The following is a 17,647-nucleotide window of genomic DNA, read 5'->3' as shown; positions in this document are numbered from 1 at the left end:
AAAACTGATTCTTCTAAAATTGGTATAAACTTGATAGATTCCCAGGTTCAAAAATATCCTGTAATGTGATTTATCAGAAACGATTTTTGGGTGACTAAATTATAACTTAAAACAGTAAAAAACATTATGTAGGCTACACAAAGTGGGAATAATCGCCAGCTTATTTCTTTAAGATTACACTAAGTAAAGTGTTTGGTCTAAAATGGAGAGCAACTTAAATTCTTCATGAAGAAATTAGTGTCTGAATTATGTCAGGTATTTCATTTCCTCAGGGAAAATCCAGGTGCCAATCAAGTTGGACTGTGATATGGTTGGTCCAATGCCAGTGCTGCCACCTTTTTTTCATATAAGGATTATTTTGAAGGCAAAGACTAAAAGGAGCTTCAAGAGTGGGTGATGCGTTGCTCACAGAAATAATTTGCAGAGTAAGCTCCTTTGAGGCATTTGCCGAAGATTTCACTGCAGCGCTCTTACCCAGTTCACACTCAGGGCTGCCGATTGAACAGATGAAAGCACAGGAGTCTTATTATCCACGCCGGGCAGTAGGAAGTCCACAGACTCTGCTTCATTGAAGTGAAACCCTCCTCTAGCCTACAATGGATTTTCTAGGCGATGCCCCTTGATGAGTATACAGGCTGGGATTCATGAGCTGTAAGCTCAAAACTGATGCAATTTCAATGTTGACTGGAGTACTGTTAAATGCCTTCAGATGATGATTTGACTCAGAAGTTTTGTTATGTGACTCACTAGTTCCCGAGTACAAAGGGCAGATTTAGTGGAAAGCTTGATTGATGCATCTGATTGCAGGTGTATGTGCTCTAGAGATTGTTAATCTGGAAGACACATGACCTTCGCTTTTTTGTCACAGTGGTATGTTTGAACATGACTGGATTCTAAGGCTTCTGTAGCATGGATATAACGTGCTTACAAAGAGGAAATTTCATCATCCTTGAATTCTTCCATATTGTCAGAAAATACGATGACTCCAGGCAAGCCTATACGAAGAAATGTCAAAACTCTGAATCTTAGCAGCCAAGGTGGTATCTCCTCAGTATTGTCCTCAGCCACTGAGGATTCAGGTGAATCTTCATGAATTGTGTACAACATCTTGAAGAATAATTTTCTTTTTTTTGTTTTTTGTTTTTGTTTTTAAAGAATCTATATGAGGAGCTGGGCATTGTACTTAAAAAGGTTCCCAAGACCTAATGAAGAAAAGAGGTTAAGGACGATTTTTTTTAAAAGACAAGGAATGACCCCCTCATTTAATATTGAATTTACTGCATCAGAACAACAAAGTTGGGAGTTTGCAAGTTCAAGATGAGACTATGGTCTCCATTTATCTTCATTTATTTTTAATCTACTCTAAGCTAGAGGTTGGAGAATAGCCCACATATGTTTTGTTTGGCCTGTGCAATGTTAAATTTTTTTTCTCTTTAAAATTTGAGTGCCTTTAGATGAGCATGTGTGCCTCTAGTTTGCCATTACTCCCCACTTCTTACACCTGACTGCCCTTTCCTCTATTTTATCTTCCGGGCCCAGTCGGCATTGAATTTGTGACCCTGGTGTAAGCATTCTTCTTGATAAGCCCAAAACATGCGTTTATTTTCGGGTTATTTGCAGTGCCTCCCAATTATTGCTGATTTTTTTCTCTCTCTGTGTGTGTTTTGAATAAGACACGTTAAGATACCTACTGTCTAAGTTGAGCTTCATTAAAATTGTATAGGAGCATCACAGTGTGACCAGTCACCCTGGTGTGTGCCGTTACTGGTAAGGAGCCTGCTCCTCTGTGGGGGCTGTCTTTGGAAAGGGCGTGACCTCGACTGAAAGAATCACTGTGCCCTGCTCCCTTCTATATTCTAAAAACTCTTAAACGCAGATTTCTAAATTGGGAGAGAGAAGACATTGATACCATAAAAGAATTAACTATAGGTATTTTTTAATGTGAATATTATAATAACTAATACATTATTTGAGACACGAAAATTTACTTTGCAGTTTTCCAAAGAATGTTTCTGTTCCCAAAGGTACATCATCATGCAAAAGCCTTATAAAATAGATGTGTTCCTGAAAGTAGCCTCTAAAACAAATTTTTGTAAATGCTTTAAATAGAAATTTCCTTATAAAATTGAAAATGTATTGCTATGGAAAAACACATTTACTCTCGGATTAAATAATCATTATAATTAGAGATTCAAACATTAATAAAAATCTTACTAAATTACTTATTTGTAGACATCTAATGCTCACCTGGTAAGGTGTTAGGTCTTTCACATCAGAAATGTCATATCTTTGGGATTAAATCTGCATGGGAAAATGAAGTCCCTTATGTGTTGCCGGGCCTTAAAATAGAATTTTTACTTCTTATTTATTTAGAAGCTCTAAAATTGTGGCTGAGTTGAAGGGATTTGCCTTATGTGCTCTCTCCTAATTTGCTGTTAGTTCTTAATGTATTAGTTCTGTAGTCTTTGTAAGCTTTATTCAGAGGTTTAGATTTTTGTATAGGTAGTTAAGCAGTTCCCCTAACGAGGTCTGTATTTGTGATAATTGATTTTTCTTCTTAGTGATGTGCACATCTGTGCAATATTTTTTATTTTTATTTTTTGTATAGAAGGACAAAAAAATCATGCCCAGACATCAATCTAACAATACATTTTACAAGTTCTAGTTTCATTCATTAATTTCCTTGGGATGCAAGCTGTACTGTTAAAAAAAAACCTTTTTTTTTTGTATAAAAAATAAATCTAAATTGGTCTTTGTTTTAAAACTACTGTGTGGATATTAGTTCAACTGCTTTTTAGATCACAGAAAAGGGATTTAGTAGGCTAACTATTGGTTTTGTGCTAATTAGTATGTTTGCTGATGTCTATTATTAAACTGAATTCTTACTGATTATATAAACAGGGGACAGAAAAAATTTTTTTTAATGTTCAGCTGTTCATTTAACTGTATGAGAGATTATTTTCTAATCTTACTTCACTGCAATGTTTGTTCCCTGTGCTTAAGTTTGTGTGGGAGCTTAAAATAGTGCTTTTAATGCTGAACTGGGTACTAGGAGTCCCCAGTTTCATTTCTGTCCCTCACTGACTTACTCTGTGATTCCAGAATTGGCATTTGTGCTTCACTGCCCTTGCCTGGAGTATTTGCTTGTAGAAAAAACTTTGATCTCAGATGAGTTCTGTGCACCTTTTATTACATTTAAGACATGACAGTGAGTTCTGATTTTGTCCCTGTTCTTTTAGTTTGAGATTACGGGAAATGATGAGGCGTTCGTTGAGAGCTGCTGGTTTGGGTAGACATGAAGCTGGAGCTTCATCCAGTGACCATCAAGATCCAGTTTCACCCCCCATAGCTCCCCCCAGTTGGGTTCCTGACCCTCCTGCGATGGATCCTGGTAAGATCTGTTATTTTATTTAGTTTTTAACAAAAAGACAAGGTCATGAAAGAAAAGAAATCAAGCCTTTTAATGGGATATTGAGAAATCTGAAATATTTGAAAGTAGCATGATGAGTATTACAACTAATTTAGTTACAAAGATTTGGTTTAAGAGGTTTGTAATTTAAAAATTAAAATTCTAGAAACTCTTGTCAGGTATCCCTCTTATTGAAGTATGTATTTCCATACTTGTAAGAAGCTACCTAGTGTAATACATCAAAATAAGTCAATGAATTGCCTAGTGGATTCCTTCTCTTATAGTTAAGAAATTTATGCTTAAACCTCTGTCCGATTTGATGTTTGGCTTGCACAGAAAAACCTTAAGTCCAGCTAAGAGAACATGTTAGGGATATGTTGCCTATAATGATATACATCCTGCTGTTCTGTTTACTGAAAGATGGTGACATTGATTTTATCCTGGCCCCTGCTGTGGGATCTCTTACCACAGCAGCGACTGGCACCGGTCAAGGACCAAGCACCTCCACCATTCCAGGTGAGAATCTGTACTCCTTTATCTGCTTAGGCATTTGGGAGATAGAACACGCTTTGGATAGAGGTTTTACATATCCACACTTTATCTAAAGGAGATGTTCCTTGGCTTGAAAAGCATCTAATTCTCTTGAATTATCTTCTATATATCAGTGAAATTGTGGTGTGTATGTACATACATTTCACCAGTTGAGATTTCTGTCAAGTGTTAATGTGTTTAAGTTCTCTATAAGGAAATTAATTTATTACTAATACTAAAATGTTTTTATGGTGGTTTAATTAATAGATACTTGGTATGTTATTCCAGAATATTCTTTTTCTCTATCTTGTTTACTCGTGTTTTGTTACCAAATGGATCTGCTTCATTACAGGTCCTTCCACAGAGCCATCTGTAGTAGAATCCAAGGATCGAAAAGCCAATGCTCACTTTATATTAAAATTATTATGTGACAGTGTTGTTCTGCAGCCCTATCTACGGGAACTTCTCTCTGCCAAGTAAGAAGTTTAATATACTTTTGATAAGAAGATTCAATTTAGCTCCTTTTAAGTTAAGTTGATCCTGCAATGTATGGACAGCAATTATCTTAAGTGAATTTAAAATAATTTATCAGAATCTAGCATTGTTTCCCCTCTGCTACTAAGCTCTCTTCAGTGAAAGTGGTCTTCTCAATAAAATACAGTGTACATTAAATGAATACAAAGTGATTTTATGTTAGCTTGATCAGTTTGTATATTTATATGTTAAAAAGGTCACAATGTTATTATTCTCAAATGTGAATCCATAAATTAGTTCTGTCACCTGGAGAACCTAAAAAATTACACATTCTTCCCTAAGCTCTACACTAAAAGTATGATAGCAGGTCTGGGATGGGGCCTATAATCTATATTTTAAAACTGCGGATGATTCTATTCTGATGGTTTCTTTGGAAATCTTAATGGCTTGCAGAATGCATCATCATGAGATTATGCAATTCTTGGTAAATATTCTGTGACAAATGCTGATTAACCATTAATAGATTATATCCGTTTTTTCAGCATGATTGTTTATCTTTCTTTACAAGCTCATAACAATAAATATTTTTATAAAAGTTAGCCATTATCTGGCTTTGTTTAGACTGTAATAATAGTATGTAAGTGGGGTTATAAGAATAATAATGTGATTATAGTATAGAAAAGGATTAAAATAGGCAAGAGTAGAGACTAGAGTCGTGTTTTATATAGCCTTTACTATGTGTGTTGCAATAAACTAAGCTAGAGAGTTGTTGAAAATGGACAAGAGATTAGATGCCAGTGTAAAAAATTGATTTAGAAGGAAGACTTCATGAAGAATCCAAGTTTTTTGTCTTAGTTACTAGGGACAGAGATACTGTTGGCTGACATACAGAAGTAAGGTAGAGAATAGGTTTGGGGAGAAAGATGATATTAGTGGTTAGATAGGTTGAATGTGAGGGTTCATTGGGAAATCCCAAGTAGATATATCAAGTAAGCTAGTGTACATGTTGGAACCGTACTATCATCATAGAAGTGGTGGTTGCTATGGTGGATTAGAGATGGAGTCATGAATAGCTGTGGAAATCCAGGAAGAAATAGAAATTCAGTGAAGAATACTGAAGGCATGTGTTTAAAAGAAAATAATAGTACTAAGAAAAATAATACTAATAATAGCTAACATTTATTAAGTACATGCTATTTGGCAGGCATTGTGCTAAAAGCTTTTTTAAGTCACAATTTTAAGTAATTATTTATTTAATCTTCACCACGGTCGCATGAGATGGAGGCTATAGCTGCCTAGCCCCACATTTAGAAAGTATTAGTTTGATTCTAGAGCCCTCACTGGTTTATAGTGTCACTAAAAGAAAGGAGAGCATGGTTTAGAAAGACAAGGATTCCAGAGGTGGCTTTCTTTCTTAAATGAGATAATATGAGACCAGAAAATATCACCAGTGATTTTCTTTTGAGTACATTATTTAATAAAATACAACTAGTTTTTGTGTCACCATGAACATGTACTTCTTTCATAATCAGTATGCAAAAGTAATTGATAATTAATGTTTTTATGTATAATTTTTCTCGTTTTAGGGATGCAAGAGGGATGACCCCATTTATGTCAGCTGTAAGTGGCCGAGCTTATCCTGCTGCAATTACCATCTTAGAAACAGCCCAGAAAATTGCAAAAGGTAATTTATTTCAAGTCCTAAATGAGTTGTTTATTTTTAAATTTTAATAGATTTTCATCTATACTCATAATACCATAGTTATTCAAACCTAATTTCTGTATATAGAAATGATGTAATTGATTAGAAACTATCAAGATAATTCTTTTGCGTATGTGTTTGTGTGTGTGTAAAATTCATATCTTTATACTTTTTTCAAGTGTATTATGTCTTCTAACTTTCCATCAAAAAGCAGCTGGCATAAATTTCTTAAATTTAAAAAAATATCCATAATGGAATAGTATAATGATCTAATTTGTGAATATAAAGATGGATTACTGATAGAACCTGCTAGTGGTTAAAATGGTGGTAGTGATACAATTTTATAGAGATTATAGGCCAGTTGTCTTAATTGTTCTTCCTTCTGACTTGGAATTTCTGCTTAATAGAAAGCATTAAGGAATATCAATTCCTGCCATCCATCTTTTAAAAGATTTAAGTAGTTATCCTTTTTAAAATAGTGACTGTAAATAATTGATGTGATTGTCTATTCTTTGTTAAATAGAGTTGGACCTTGAATCCTAGCTGCATAATGCAGAGCTAGAGACTCAGGTGGCCAATGTGTGATGCATTTGTATTGTCCTCATTTGTGGTTATGAGATAATTATGCTTCGCTTTTCTTTGCGCCAGAATTGACTGGATTTCCTTGCGTGTTAACTGTGTATATCAGTTTTTTTTATTAATATATAGTAGTTTCTGATTCATACTGTGTAAATGTTAGAGCTTTTCAATTTGAGGAAAATAGTAGATAGCTGTGATTAAGTCCTTTCTTGATGTCTGAATTACTGTGTTCTTAATCTTTTTAGCTGAAGTATCCTCAAGTGAAAAAGAGGAAGATGTGTTTATGGGAATGGTTTGCCCATCAGGTACCAATCCTGATGACTCTCCTTTATATGTCTTATGTTGTAACGATACCTGCAGTTTTACGTGGACTGGAGCAGAGCACATTAACCAGGTAAGTATTTTACATTTCCCTGTATTTATGCTGTCCTCAGGATTTCATTTTTCCCTTTGACCATCACTAGAGTTATAAAATTCTCCAGAGAAAATTAATTTTTATTTAATTGCTAAACAAATGAGGCAAAGGAATTGATTGTGAAATTAGTTAGGGGACATCATGAAAATGAGAAATCTTCACTGGATATTATAATCTGATCCACAACTCTTAATAGAGATTTTATAACTATTATACTTTTTTTGGATAATATAAATTACTTTTACCCTACTGGTAATATTCGATTTTCATTTGTCTAATATTGTAAAATGTGTATTTGCTGTGCCTATCTGTGACTGTTTCCAGATCACATTAATTTTGCTCTGCTATCATTGTGATTGAATTGTTTTAGAAACTAGCAGAAATAATTAGAATGATGAGATATACATACCATTCTTTTAAAAAGTATATCCTTTGAATTTTAGGATATTTTTGAGTGTCGAACTTGTGGCTTGCTGGAGTCACTCTGTTGTTGCACGGAATGTGCAAGGGTTTGTCATAAAGGTCATGATTGCAAGTGAGTACAATCTAGTTTATTTTAACATTATAAACTTTAGATTCATGTTGCTATATTGAAATCATCTATACCAAGTCATGTTTTGTTTCATAATTCAGAAGGCGTGAGGTTTTCTCAAGTTGCTCTCTTTCAGCCAGTTTATGTATTAAAATATTGTTCTTGATTTAAAGTGTACTTTGAAATGTTCTTTAAATGAAAGTAGGCTAATATGCAAAGGAATGTGTGATCGCACATGGTGACTAGCATCAGATTAATCGTTTGAGATACACATCTACAGAATGTTTTTGCCTGTGCTCTCCAGCCAGTTTTAGGCCCCCGTAGTAGGGTTCACTAGCAGGAAATCGCTGTAGGCATTAAGAGAATCATTGAATGTTTGGCTTCTGCCTCGTTTACATCTTAAACTCAATGTAATAATCTTGCAATCTACCAGTGGAGTTAACATGCCTAGTTTGTTAGCTTTCACAGGCCTAAGAAGCAGTAAAATACCCCAGCACTAATATTTGCAGTGCCTGAGTGCCTTTGTCATTTTTAAAAATTTCAGTTTTTATACTTGTGTATGAATTCTTTCTAGACTCAAACGGACATCACCGACAGCCTATTGTGATTGTTGGGAGAAATGTAAATGTAAAACTCTAATTGCTGGACAGAAATCTGCTCGTCTTGATCTCCTGTATCGTCTGCTCACTGCTACTAATCTAGTCACTCTGCCAAATAGCAGGCAAGTGGGGTTTTTAGGACATAATTGAAAAAGCACAGCACAGTTAAGTAGCCTTTCCCCCCTCACAACAATGTTGTTTTGCAGGGGGGAGCACCTCTTACTGTTTTTAGTGCAGACAGTTGCGAGGCAGACAGTAGAGCATTGCCAGTACAGACCTCCTCGAATCCGGGAGGATCGTAACCGAAAAACAGCCAATCCTGAAGGTGAGCAAATCTCACAGTTAGCCACACACGAAAAGCAGATGTTTATTTTGTCTTACACACTATTTCTTTTTAGATTCAGATATGCCCGATCATGATTTAGAGCCCCCACGATTTGCCCAGCTTGCACTGGAGCGTGTTCTGCAGGACTGGAATGCTTTGAAGTCTATGATTATGTTTGGGTCCCAGGAGAATAAAGACCCGTACGTATTCGTTAAAACTTTTTTAGATTTATGTATTTCCCATGTTACTGTAGGTGGTTACAGTGCATTCTGTCTTTCCTTCCCCATCAAGTCTCAGTGCCAGCAGTAGGATAGGCCACCTTTTGCCAGAAGAGCAAGTATACCTCAATCAGCAAAGCGGCACGATTCGGCTAGACTGTTTCACTCATTGCCTTATAGTCAAGTGTACAGCAGATATCTTGGTAAGTCCTTTGAATGTTTATTTACAAGCACACGAAATAGATATTTTTCTTACTTGGCTTCCCACAATTTTACTAATCCAAACTCCTAAGAACTTATAAACTCCAATTAAACAGTATATTAAGGGGAATGGAATTTTGGGGGTGATTTAAATGTCAGTTAACATCAGAAGCTCCTTTCATTCTAAATAAATTCCTAAAATGTATTAAAAATACAACAGCATAAAAATCTATGGAACAGTGTTAAGAATTAATAGTTACTAAGTGCAAACTTTTTTAAGGTAAAAAGAACACACTCAGACACTGATGGGGTATTCTTTTGGAAATACCCCACTTGGTATTCTGTTGGAAAACAACTTGGTGATGTCAAGAGCCATAAAAATACCATTGCCCTCAGAACTTGTCATAACTATGATGTGAGAAAAGAAAAAGTCATGTCATAGAATAATGTAAAATTTAAAAATGGAAATACTTTATGGATCCAATAATAGTGGACTATTGAATCAAATTATAGCTCATCCACTCATTTTAAGGCATATTTTAAAAAGCAGAAAAATAACATGAAATTGGTTGTTCTCTGTAATTAATATCTCTGCGATAGATGATGCTCAGAAGTGAGACTAGAAAGTAATAATAATGGTTAAGTGACAGGGATGAGATTACAAACTTATTCATATAAATAGTTGAATCTACTTTGCTATTTCAGTAAGTCCCCTATGTTGAATGAAGTGTATTCTTCCTCTGATTTGATATATTTGGTATTGTTCTTCTAAATATTAATTGATATACATAGGCCTATGAGTCTAAAAAAAAAGAAATCAGATATTAGAGACCTACTATAGGTCAAGCACTGTCGTAGGCATGTGGCATAAATTAATCACTGACTGTAAATGTTTTGGTTAAATTTACTTTGAGATTTTTATTATGAACTGTTAATGTTTAAAAAGTGTTAAGAGAACTTTTTATTTTATGACTAATCTTCTTCTGAGATATCTCAACATTAATAGAATGATTACAATTTTTTAAAGCTTCTAGATACTCTACTAGGTACACTAGTGAAAGAACTCCAAAACAAGTACACACCTGGACGTAGGGAAGAAGCTATTGCTGTGACAATGAGGTTTTTGCGTTCAGTTGCAAGAGTTTTTGTCATTCTTAGTGTGGAAATGGCTTCATCCAAAAAGAAAAAGTAAGGCATCCTTTTTGATTTTGACTTTTATATTATTTTGCACACATTTTTTTGGTGAAAATTACATCATGTATATGAAAGGATTCATAAAAGATTCCTATATTTTCCTTTTTGCTCTAGCAACTTTATTCCACAGCCAATTGGAAAGTGCAAGCGTGTATTCCAGGCCCTGCTTCCTTATGCTGTGGAAGAATTGTGCAATGTTGCAGAGTCGCTGATCGTTCCTGTCAGAATGGGCATCGCTCGCCCAACGGCACCTTTCACTCTGGCCAGTACCAGCATAGATGCCATGCAAGGCAGTGAAGAACTGTTTTCAGTGGAACCACTGCCACCACGACCATCATCAGATCAGTCTAGCAGGTAAATTTGTACCTGGTAATAGGTTCTGATTCATTCTCTCTCTGGAAATGTCATGCTTGGCTTACTAAAATCTTTGCATAAGCCCTCAGGTGGTATGCATGATCATTTGTGTAGTAAATGGTAAAGATTTTACTTTGGAATTTGTGAAAGCACTTTAAAAATTACACGTGTCTATATATCTAAGGTAATAGACATGTAGTGAGTTTTGTTTTTGTTTTGGAAAGGCACTGTTTTTATTATGCCAATAAAGTAAATTAGTAAAAAAGCTTGCTTTAAACTTCTGTAGCCATCATTACTTTCTGTTTTTTCTTACTTTTAAGTATAGCCTGTTGGAAGGCCAAGTTGAGGAAGGAGAAGACATGACTTTCTCTGTGTCCAAAGACTTGGTCTACCTGAGATGGGGGAGTGGGGTGGGCAGTTTATTGTATAATCTAAATAACAATCAGAATGTTGGAATTTTTAAGTATTCTCTACAACAGCTGTATTATCTATGATAGGGCTAAAACAACTCAATAATAAAAAGATTTTAGGTATAAGATTATTTATTCTCAAATGTCATTCATCTTTTCCATTTATTTGATAGTTTCCCTAACTAGACTGTAAGCTTGTTGAGTCAGAATGTTTAGAAACTAAAGCTAAACATTCTAGTGTCTTTATTTAGCACAGTGTTTGTCAAACTTTAATATACATGCACGTCACTTGGGGATGTTATTAAAATGCAGAGGTTGATTCTGGAAGTCTGGATGGGGCCTGAGATTCTGTATTTCTTGCAAACTGTCAGATAATGCCAATGCTGCTGGTTTAGGGGCCACACCTTGAGTTGCAAGGTTCTAGAGATCTTTTGCGGATATTTGTTTATTTGGTTTTCTCACGTCTGATTTCATTACTCTATATAATGTTTTAATAAGGATCTTTAAGACCTAGGGACCCTTCTTCCACTTTCTGAACATCTGTGTGTTAATAACTGGCCCGCGTCAGTATTTGGACAGTTCCCAAGACTTCATCACTGAGTTTCATCTGGGTTGACGCTGAGTATCTGCTTTCACTATTCTCCTTATTACTTCCTGTGCCAGTATATGTGTACAAGTTTTCCTTTATTGGCAGTTCTCGTAGGATATCCTGGAATCTAAATCCAAGTTTGTCTGTCAGAGCTCTCCCATGGTAACCTTGTCACTGATAGACTTCCATGATTTGCTGAAAACTGCCTGGACTCCCTGTGGTGCTCCTGTTTCTGAGCAACCCCCAGTTACTTAAATGGTGTTACCTTCTGAATTCTTTGCACACTGGGTTTTATTCCAGAACATTTTTTATGCAGGGTAAGGTGACAAAACTTGAAACTTAATAGGCACAGGCTCATGGGTACTCTTTAGAGATGAGATGATCCCAAAATCTATTCAATGCATAAAAACTGTTTATGTTCTGAAATAAAACCAAGTGTGCAAAGAATTCACAAGGTAATACCACATAAGTAACTGGGGGTTCCCTAGAATCAGGAGCACCAAAGGGAGTCCTTGCAAGTACTATGCGCTCTGAGGCGCCCCTCCTGATTCCGTTGCCCTTGTTTTATTCAGCCGATCTCTCCTGTCTCCCAGGCGATCTCAGTCGATAATCAGTAGATAACAGTACTAATGTCTTCTACAACTGTTGATATAATATAGAAATCCTTCACTATAATACAGTGCAATCAGTCCTTCTATAGGGTACATTTTGACCAGTCTTCCAAGCATGTCTTAAATAAAAAGTTTGACCAGAAACACTTGACCAGTTTCTAGGATTTCTCTTGTGTTGGATGGTAGCTGGTATTTATTACCCCATTGTGTATCAATTCTTACGTTTAGTAGTTTGGCTTTTTCTGTTGCTTCCCTCTACCTCTTTAAAGCTCTTCTGTCCTTATTAGTTAATCTGTGTCTACTGTATCTCCGTGTCTCATATAATAACTATTACTGAAATTACAGTATGAACTAGGAACTTTCCTAAGCATTGTGGATGCTTTACCTGTTTTAATCTTCCCAGTAATTCACAGGTACCACTATCAATCGAATTTTAAAAGTGAGAAAACTGAGGCTCAAAGAAGTTAGGTAACTAGTCCTAGGTCACACAGCTATTGAAGTTTAGAGATACAGAAGTAGTTTAGAGATATTTAGAAATCATTCTAGACAGGTGTTTTTCTTTTTCCTGTTACAGTAGGCAGAGTATTAAATGGCAGAGTAAGGAGAAGTTGCTGCTTGGTGGTTACTGATAGTGTCGAGGCATGGTATTAACCAACACGGAAGCCCACCCCACTTCAGAAAGCAAATTGCAGTCCTAAACTCGCATGAGCACAGGCTTGAAGTTAGAAGTTCTCTGAAAAGACATTTTTCCTGTTTCCACCCGGTCATGGTTGATATTGGGAGTCTCTTAAAATCTGTTGCCCTTTCATAATTTATGTTTAGCTTCATGTATTTGAAGGAGACAGAAGGGAGGATTTCTATGATGTAACTTCCTATCTTGCTTAGAGCTCAGACTGTCTCCTGTAAAATCTATGGCTCCTTGAAACCCTTCTCTTGCAAGAGACATATTTATTTGAAGGCTGAGTGTCTCAGTTCATGACTCTTGTGGAACTGATTTGATTCTTGTTTTTCAGAGCAGCTGAGGTGAGGAAATAAACATTTAACAGTGTAAACACTTTAATTTCTTTTAGAATACATTTTAAAATCCTAAATAAAAGATAATAGCTAGGTCACAGGGTTATTTAGCAGCCATCTGCATTTTAAGCCGTGCTCTCTGGTTCTTCTCCCTGTCTTTTATAATGGAGGCATCTGTCCTTTCTGGGCTGTTTCCAAGTCTGATTTTTAGGGATGTGAAACTATTTTTGCCACCCTACCTTTTGTTGTGATCTATTTTAAAATCACACATTTGAGCTCCCCCCCACACACACACACACACAGACACACATATCAGCAGGTCAGTGGTTAATAAGCTGATGCAAGGTAGGCTTTGTCAGGTCTCGTACAGTGCAGATCACTTACAGTTATAGTGTGCTCACTTGTTAATGGATGAGGCTTCTATCAGAGCCTTTGGAAGCTGACTGCTGGTGTTGAAAGCAGTGAAAGGGGAAAACCTTCCCTTGTAGAACATTTCAGTGGGAAGCACTCATAAAAGTACGTGCATTAACACAGATTTTAAAGGAATTACTAAAAAGTAAAAACAATTCAGAGATATCTAAGGTAAATCTTTATGGTAAAATAATTACTTGGAGGTTTACATTTTCTGAGAAACTGTAGATTAGTTATTGGTTTCCAAGAAGTTTTAGGTCAGATTTAAAGTAGCATCGTAGTGAGGACTCACCCGGAGTAAGAGTGCTCCTAACCTCCACTCCTTCCAGCTCCAGTCCGTCGCAGTCATCCTACATCATCCGGAACCCGCAGCAGAGGCGCATCAGCCAGTCGCAGCCGGTTCGCGGCAGAGACGAAGAGCAGGATGATATCGTTTCAGCAGATGTGGAAGAGGTGGTTTAATTGTTACAGTGGTGGCAGTTGAGAGGCTGTCATTTGAGAGGGAAGGGGGGAGTAGTCACTAGAAGTTTTATTAACAGTATCTTACTGCTATTGAAAAATGCATTTGTTTCCAGCTCTTAGATTTTTGTTATATGTTCTCATTTGTGGTTATACATCTCAAAAATATTTTAATAATCCTTGATTTACTGGATAATAGGAAATTGGAAACGTAAACTTGTTTTTACTTAAGGGTTAGTAGAAAAGATAGTCTCAATGTTAAAAAGAGTTTTAGTAGTTTTGTGCAGTGTATTTATTTGACGGTAGAGAGAATACTGAATATGTAGTAGGTAAATTTTACAATTGAGAAGTTAAAAAAAAAACACTCCCCACACAATTGATACACTTCTAATTTTAACATTCGGCATATGGACAATAATCATACACTTTGGGATATGCCGACAATAATCATATACTTTGGGCATAACAAAATAGCCAATTGTCACTAGGAAATGAAGGTTTTCAAAACTGCTTAGTGTTCAATTCCCTGTTCAGGGATCCTTCTATTTTTACTAGTTACTGTGGAGAAACACCGGGAGAGATGTGGGTTTATTGTTTACTTTGATGGCTTACAAATAAAATTCTGGATTTAGGTCGAGGTGGTGGAGGGCGTGGCTGGAGAAGAGGATCATCATGATGAACAGGAAGAACATGGGGAAGAAAATGCTGAGGCCGAGGGACAACACGATGAGCACGACGAAGACGGTATGCAGGTTATTTGAGAAACTATTCAGTATTAGTAAATCAGGTACCTTGGAAGAGATGCTAAGACAGAGAAAAGCTCCATTTGACGTACAGTGAAATGTCCGACATATTTTCTTCCAAGGGATTCTGTAGCACCTGTTTCAAAATTTTAGGAGGTCATATATATGTATGTATGTGTACACACACACACACACACACACACACATGCTTATATAATATGTATATGTGTAAAATAATTTATCCTCTTCTCTCTTTACCTTTTGGTTTCAGTCACTTTCTTTTTTTAAAAAAAGGCTTTTAGAAATTCAAAAAAATCAACCATATTTTGAAACATTTGGAACTTAGAGAAAAGGAAAACAAATGACCCATAATCCCGCCCAGACACTAACAGTTTGTATTTTACTTTGAGTCCTCCCCTGTACCGCACCATTGCTGTGCACGTCTTTTAGATACTGTATATGTAATTGTTGTGACGTCTTTTCACTTACGGTAATCATTTTGGCCTTTTTGCTACATAGTCATCTTAATTAACCATTTTTATCAGTAGCCACAGGGTAGACATTTTTGGAATCAGCTTTATTGTGGTGTAACTGACATAGAATAAACTGCACATACTTAATTTAACGTTTATAATTTTGTATGTTTTGACATGTGTAGATACCGTGAAATTGAAAGGACAGGTTTTTTTAAACTTCCTTCCCCTTTTGGAAGCCCACTATGTGAAGCAGGTGAAAACGGAGCAGTGGACCTAGCCCAGAGCTCTGCCAACTGACTGAAGTTCTTCTGCTCAACACCTTTTATATAAGGCTCTGCAGGACAGATTTTGAATTGCTGTGTAGTAATCCATTGAGCACCATAATTTACCTAGTCACTTTTTTCCTGCTAAGCAGGCAGTTACACTTTCTGCAGTTAGTTACCACTTCTCTCTGCCCTGCACCCCCACCCCCCCCCCTTACCTTCTTTTCCCACCCTTGGGATATTTTGGTATATCAGACTCTATCTTGATCCACAGTGAGTCCATACTTCTCTTTTCTTCTTATTTAAATATATTTTCTAGGGAGTGACATGGAGCTGGACTTGTTAGCAGCAGCTGAAACAGAAAGTGACAGTGAAAGTAACCATAGCAACCAAGATAATGCTAGTGGGCGCAGAAGTGTTGTCACTGCAGCAACTGCTGGCTCGGAAGCAGGTATGTTACTAATCCTAGCAACTTTCTTGCTTATACTAAGACTATGTGTGTATTTAGCATGAATTGGTTAAACTGTACTCAGTATGATATGCATGAGGGTGACGAAGCCTTTTTATAACTTTATCCTTATTCCCTATAGACTGTAGTAAAGAAGATATTATTGTAATCACCTTTTTTTTTTTTGCTTTTCTGTTTTTTAGATAATGGATTGATTTTAAGGTTCAATAAAAAGAGTTCTTTTCTAATTAAACTTATTTAGTGATGGGTTTTATGAGCTATTGAATACAGCTTTACATTCTGTTTATGTATATTTTCCTGAGTGAGGGGTTACACTGTTGTTTTAAATATCAACAAACTCACAAGGGTTTTGTTTTTAAAAATAAAAAATGTAGGTGCAAGCAGTGTTCCTGCCTTCTTTTCTGAAGATGATTCACAATCAAATGACTCAAGTGATTCTGATAGCAGCAGCAGTCAGAGTGACGACATAGAACAGGAGACCTTTATGCTTGATGAGCCTTTAGAGAGAACCACGAGTAGCTCCCACGCCAGTGGTGCTGCCCAAGCTCCCCGTTCCATGCAGTGGGCTGTCCGCAACACCCAGCATCAGCGGGCAGCCAGCACAGCCCCTTCCAGCACCTCCACGCCAGCAGGCAAGTCTGAAAACTTGGTATTCCTGAGTGCTTAAGTAGGTGTTATTTTTAAGTTATGCATCTTTATCTAGAGAAAACATTAAATAGTTTCATAATAGTTCTTTATTGTTTTGCTGAGTTCAGATACAAAGATTATTTACATAGGCTAATGGCAGGGTTTCTCAATCTCTGCACCATTGCTACTTTGGGCTTATTAGTTCTTTATTTGTATTTGTTCATTGCAGGATGTTTAGCATTATCTGTGACCTGTACCCTCTAGATGCCAATAGCAACCCCCACCCCTGTGTGACAACCAAAAATGTTTGCATACATTGCCAAATGTCCCCCTTTTGTGGGGGCGGTGGCAAAATTGCCTTTGGTTGAGGGCATTGTAGTAATTCTTGTGCCTCTCGTCATTCTCCTCCCTAAATTAGTGTGGCTTAAGAAAAGTTTTTTGCTCAATTAGCACATTTGCTAATGCACTCAATCTTTTAGCTTACTTATATATATACAGTGTTAGAGAAACACAACTAAGAACTGACATTAACTTATTGTGCTTGTCCTTTTTTCTTTATAGCAAGTTCAGCGGGTTTGATTTATATTGATCCTTCAAACCTCCGCCGGAGTGGCACCATCAGCACGAGTGCTGCAGCTGCAGCAGCTGCACTGGAAGCTAGCAATGCCAGCAGCTACTTAACATCTGCAAGCAGTTTAGCAAGGGCTTACAGCATTGTCATCAGACAGATCTCAGACCTGATGGGCCTTATTCCTAAGTATAATCACCTAGTATACTCGCAGATTCCAGCTGCTGTGAAATTGACTTACCAAGATGCAGTAAACTTACAGGTATGAAACCACTGAAAAGTTATTCATTCAAATATATTTTTTTTGGCTGTCAATTAGAAGAATTCCAATATAACAGGAATTGATGTTACAAATATTTAAATGTGTACATGATACCACTACAGTAAGTCCTCACTTAACGTCATCAGTAGGTTCTGCGACTTTAAGTGAAACGAAACCAATTTGGCCATACGCTAATTGATACAAACAAGAGT

At 36.4% G+C, this 17,647-nt stretch overlaps 1 protein-coding gene across 5 annotated transcripts in view; it reads left to right on the top strand.

Annotated features, from left to right (window-relative positions):
• The window catches only part of UBR5 (ubiquitin protein ligase E3 component n-recognin 5), a 127,390-nt gene that overhangs the window by 81,455 nt on the left and 28,288 nt on the right, over window positions 1-17,647 (top strand). For 4 of the 5 annotated variants that reach the window (XM_033125734.1, XM_033125736.1, XM_033125735.1 and 1 more), the window contains exons 23-39: window positions 3,240-3,391; window positions 3,830-3,925; window positions 4,293-4,416; window positions 6,001-6,098; window positions 6,941-7,089; window positions 7,554-7,645; window positions 8,217-8,363; window positions 8,448-8,566; window positions 8,640-8,766; window positions 8,858-8,987; window positions 10,013-10,173; window positions 10,294-10,533; window positions 13,898-14,021; window positions 14,660-14,771; window positions 15,829-15,960; window positions 16,353-16,610; window positions 17,167-17,435. In XM_033125734.1, the coding sequence (XP_032981625.1) occupies window positions 3,240-3,391; window positions 3,830-3,925; window positions 4,293-4,416; window positions 6,001-6,098; window positions 6,941-7,089; window positions 7,554-7,645; window positions 8,217-8,363; window positions 8,448-8,566; window positions 8,640-8,766; window positions 8,858-8,987; window positions 10,013-10,173; window positions 10,294-10,533; window positions 13,898-14,021; window positions 14,660-14,771; window positions 15,829-15,960; window positions 16,353-16,610; window positions 17,167-17,435 (2,530 nt within the window). The remainder of the gene's footprint in view (window positions 1-3,239; window positions 3,392-3,829; window positions 3,926-4,292; window positions 4,417-6,000; window positions 6,099-6,940; window positions 7,090-7,553; window positions 7,646-8,216; window positions 8,364-8,447; window positions 8,567-8,639; window positions 8,767-8,857; window positions 8,988-10,012; window positions 10,174-10,293; window positions 10,534-13,897; window positions 14,022-14,659; window positions 14,772-15,828; window positions 15,961-16,352; window positions 16,611-17,166; window positions 17,436-17,647) is intronic. The other variant, XM_033125737.1, reaches the window with a different exon arrangement.

This window comes from Rhinolophus ferrumequinum, chromosome 14 (assembly GCF_004115265.2).
Source record: "Rhinolophus ferrumequinum isolate MPI-CBG mRhiFer1 chromosome 14, mRhiFer1_v1.p, whole genome shotgun sequence".
Classification (NCBI taxonomy): domain Eukaryota; kingdom Metazoa; phylum Chordata; class Mammalia; order Chiroptera; family Rhinolophidae; genus Rhinolophus; species Rhinolophus ferrumequinum.
This window is presented reverse-complemented; position numbering and strand designations above follow the sequence as displayed.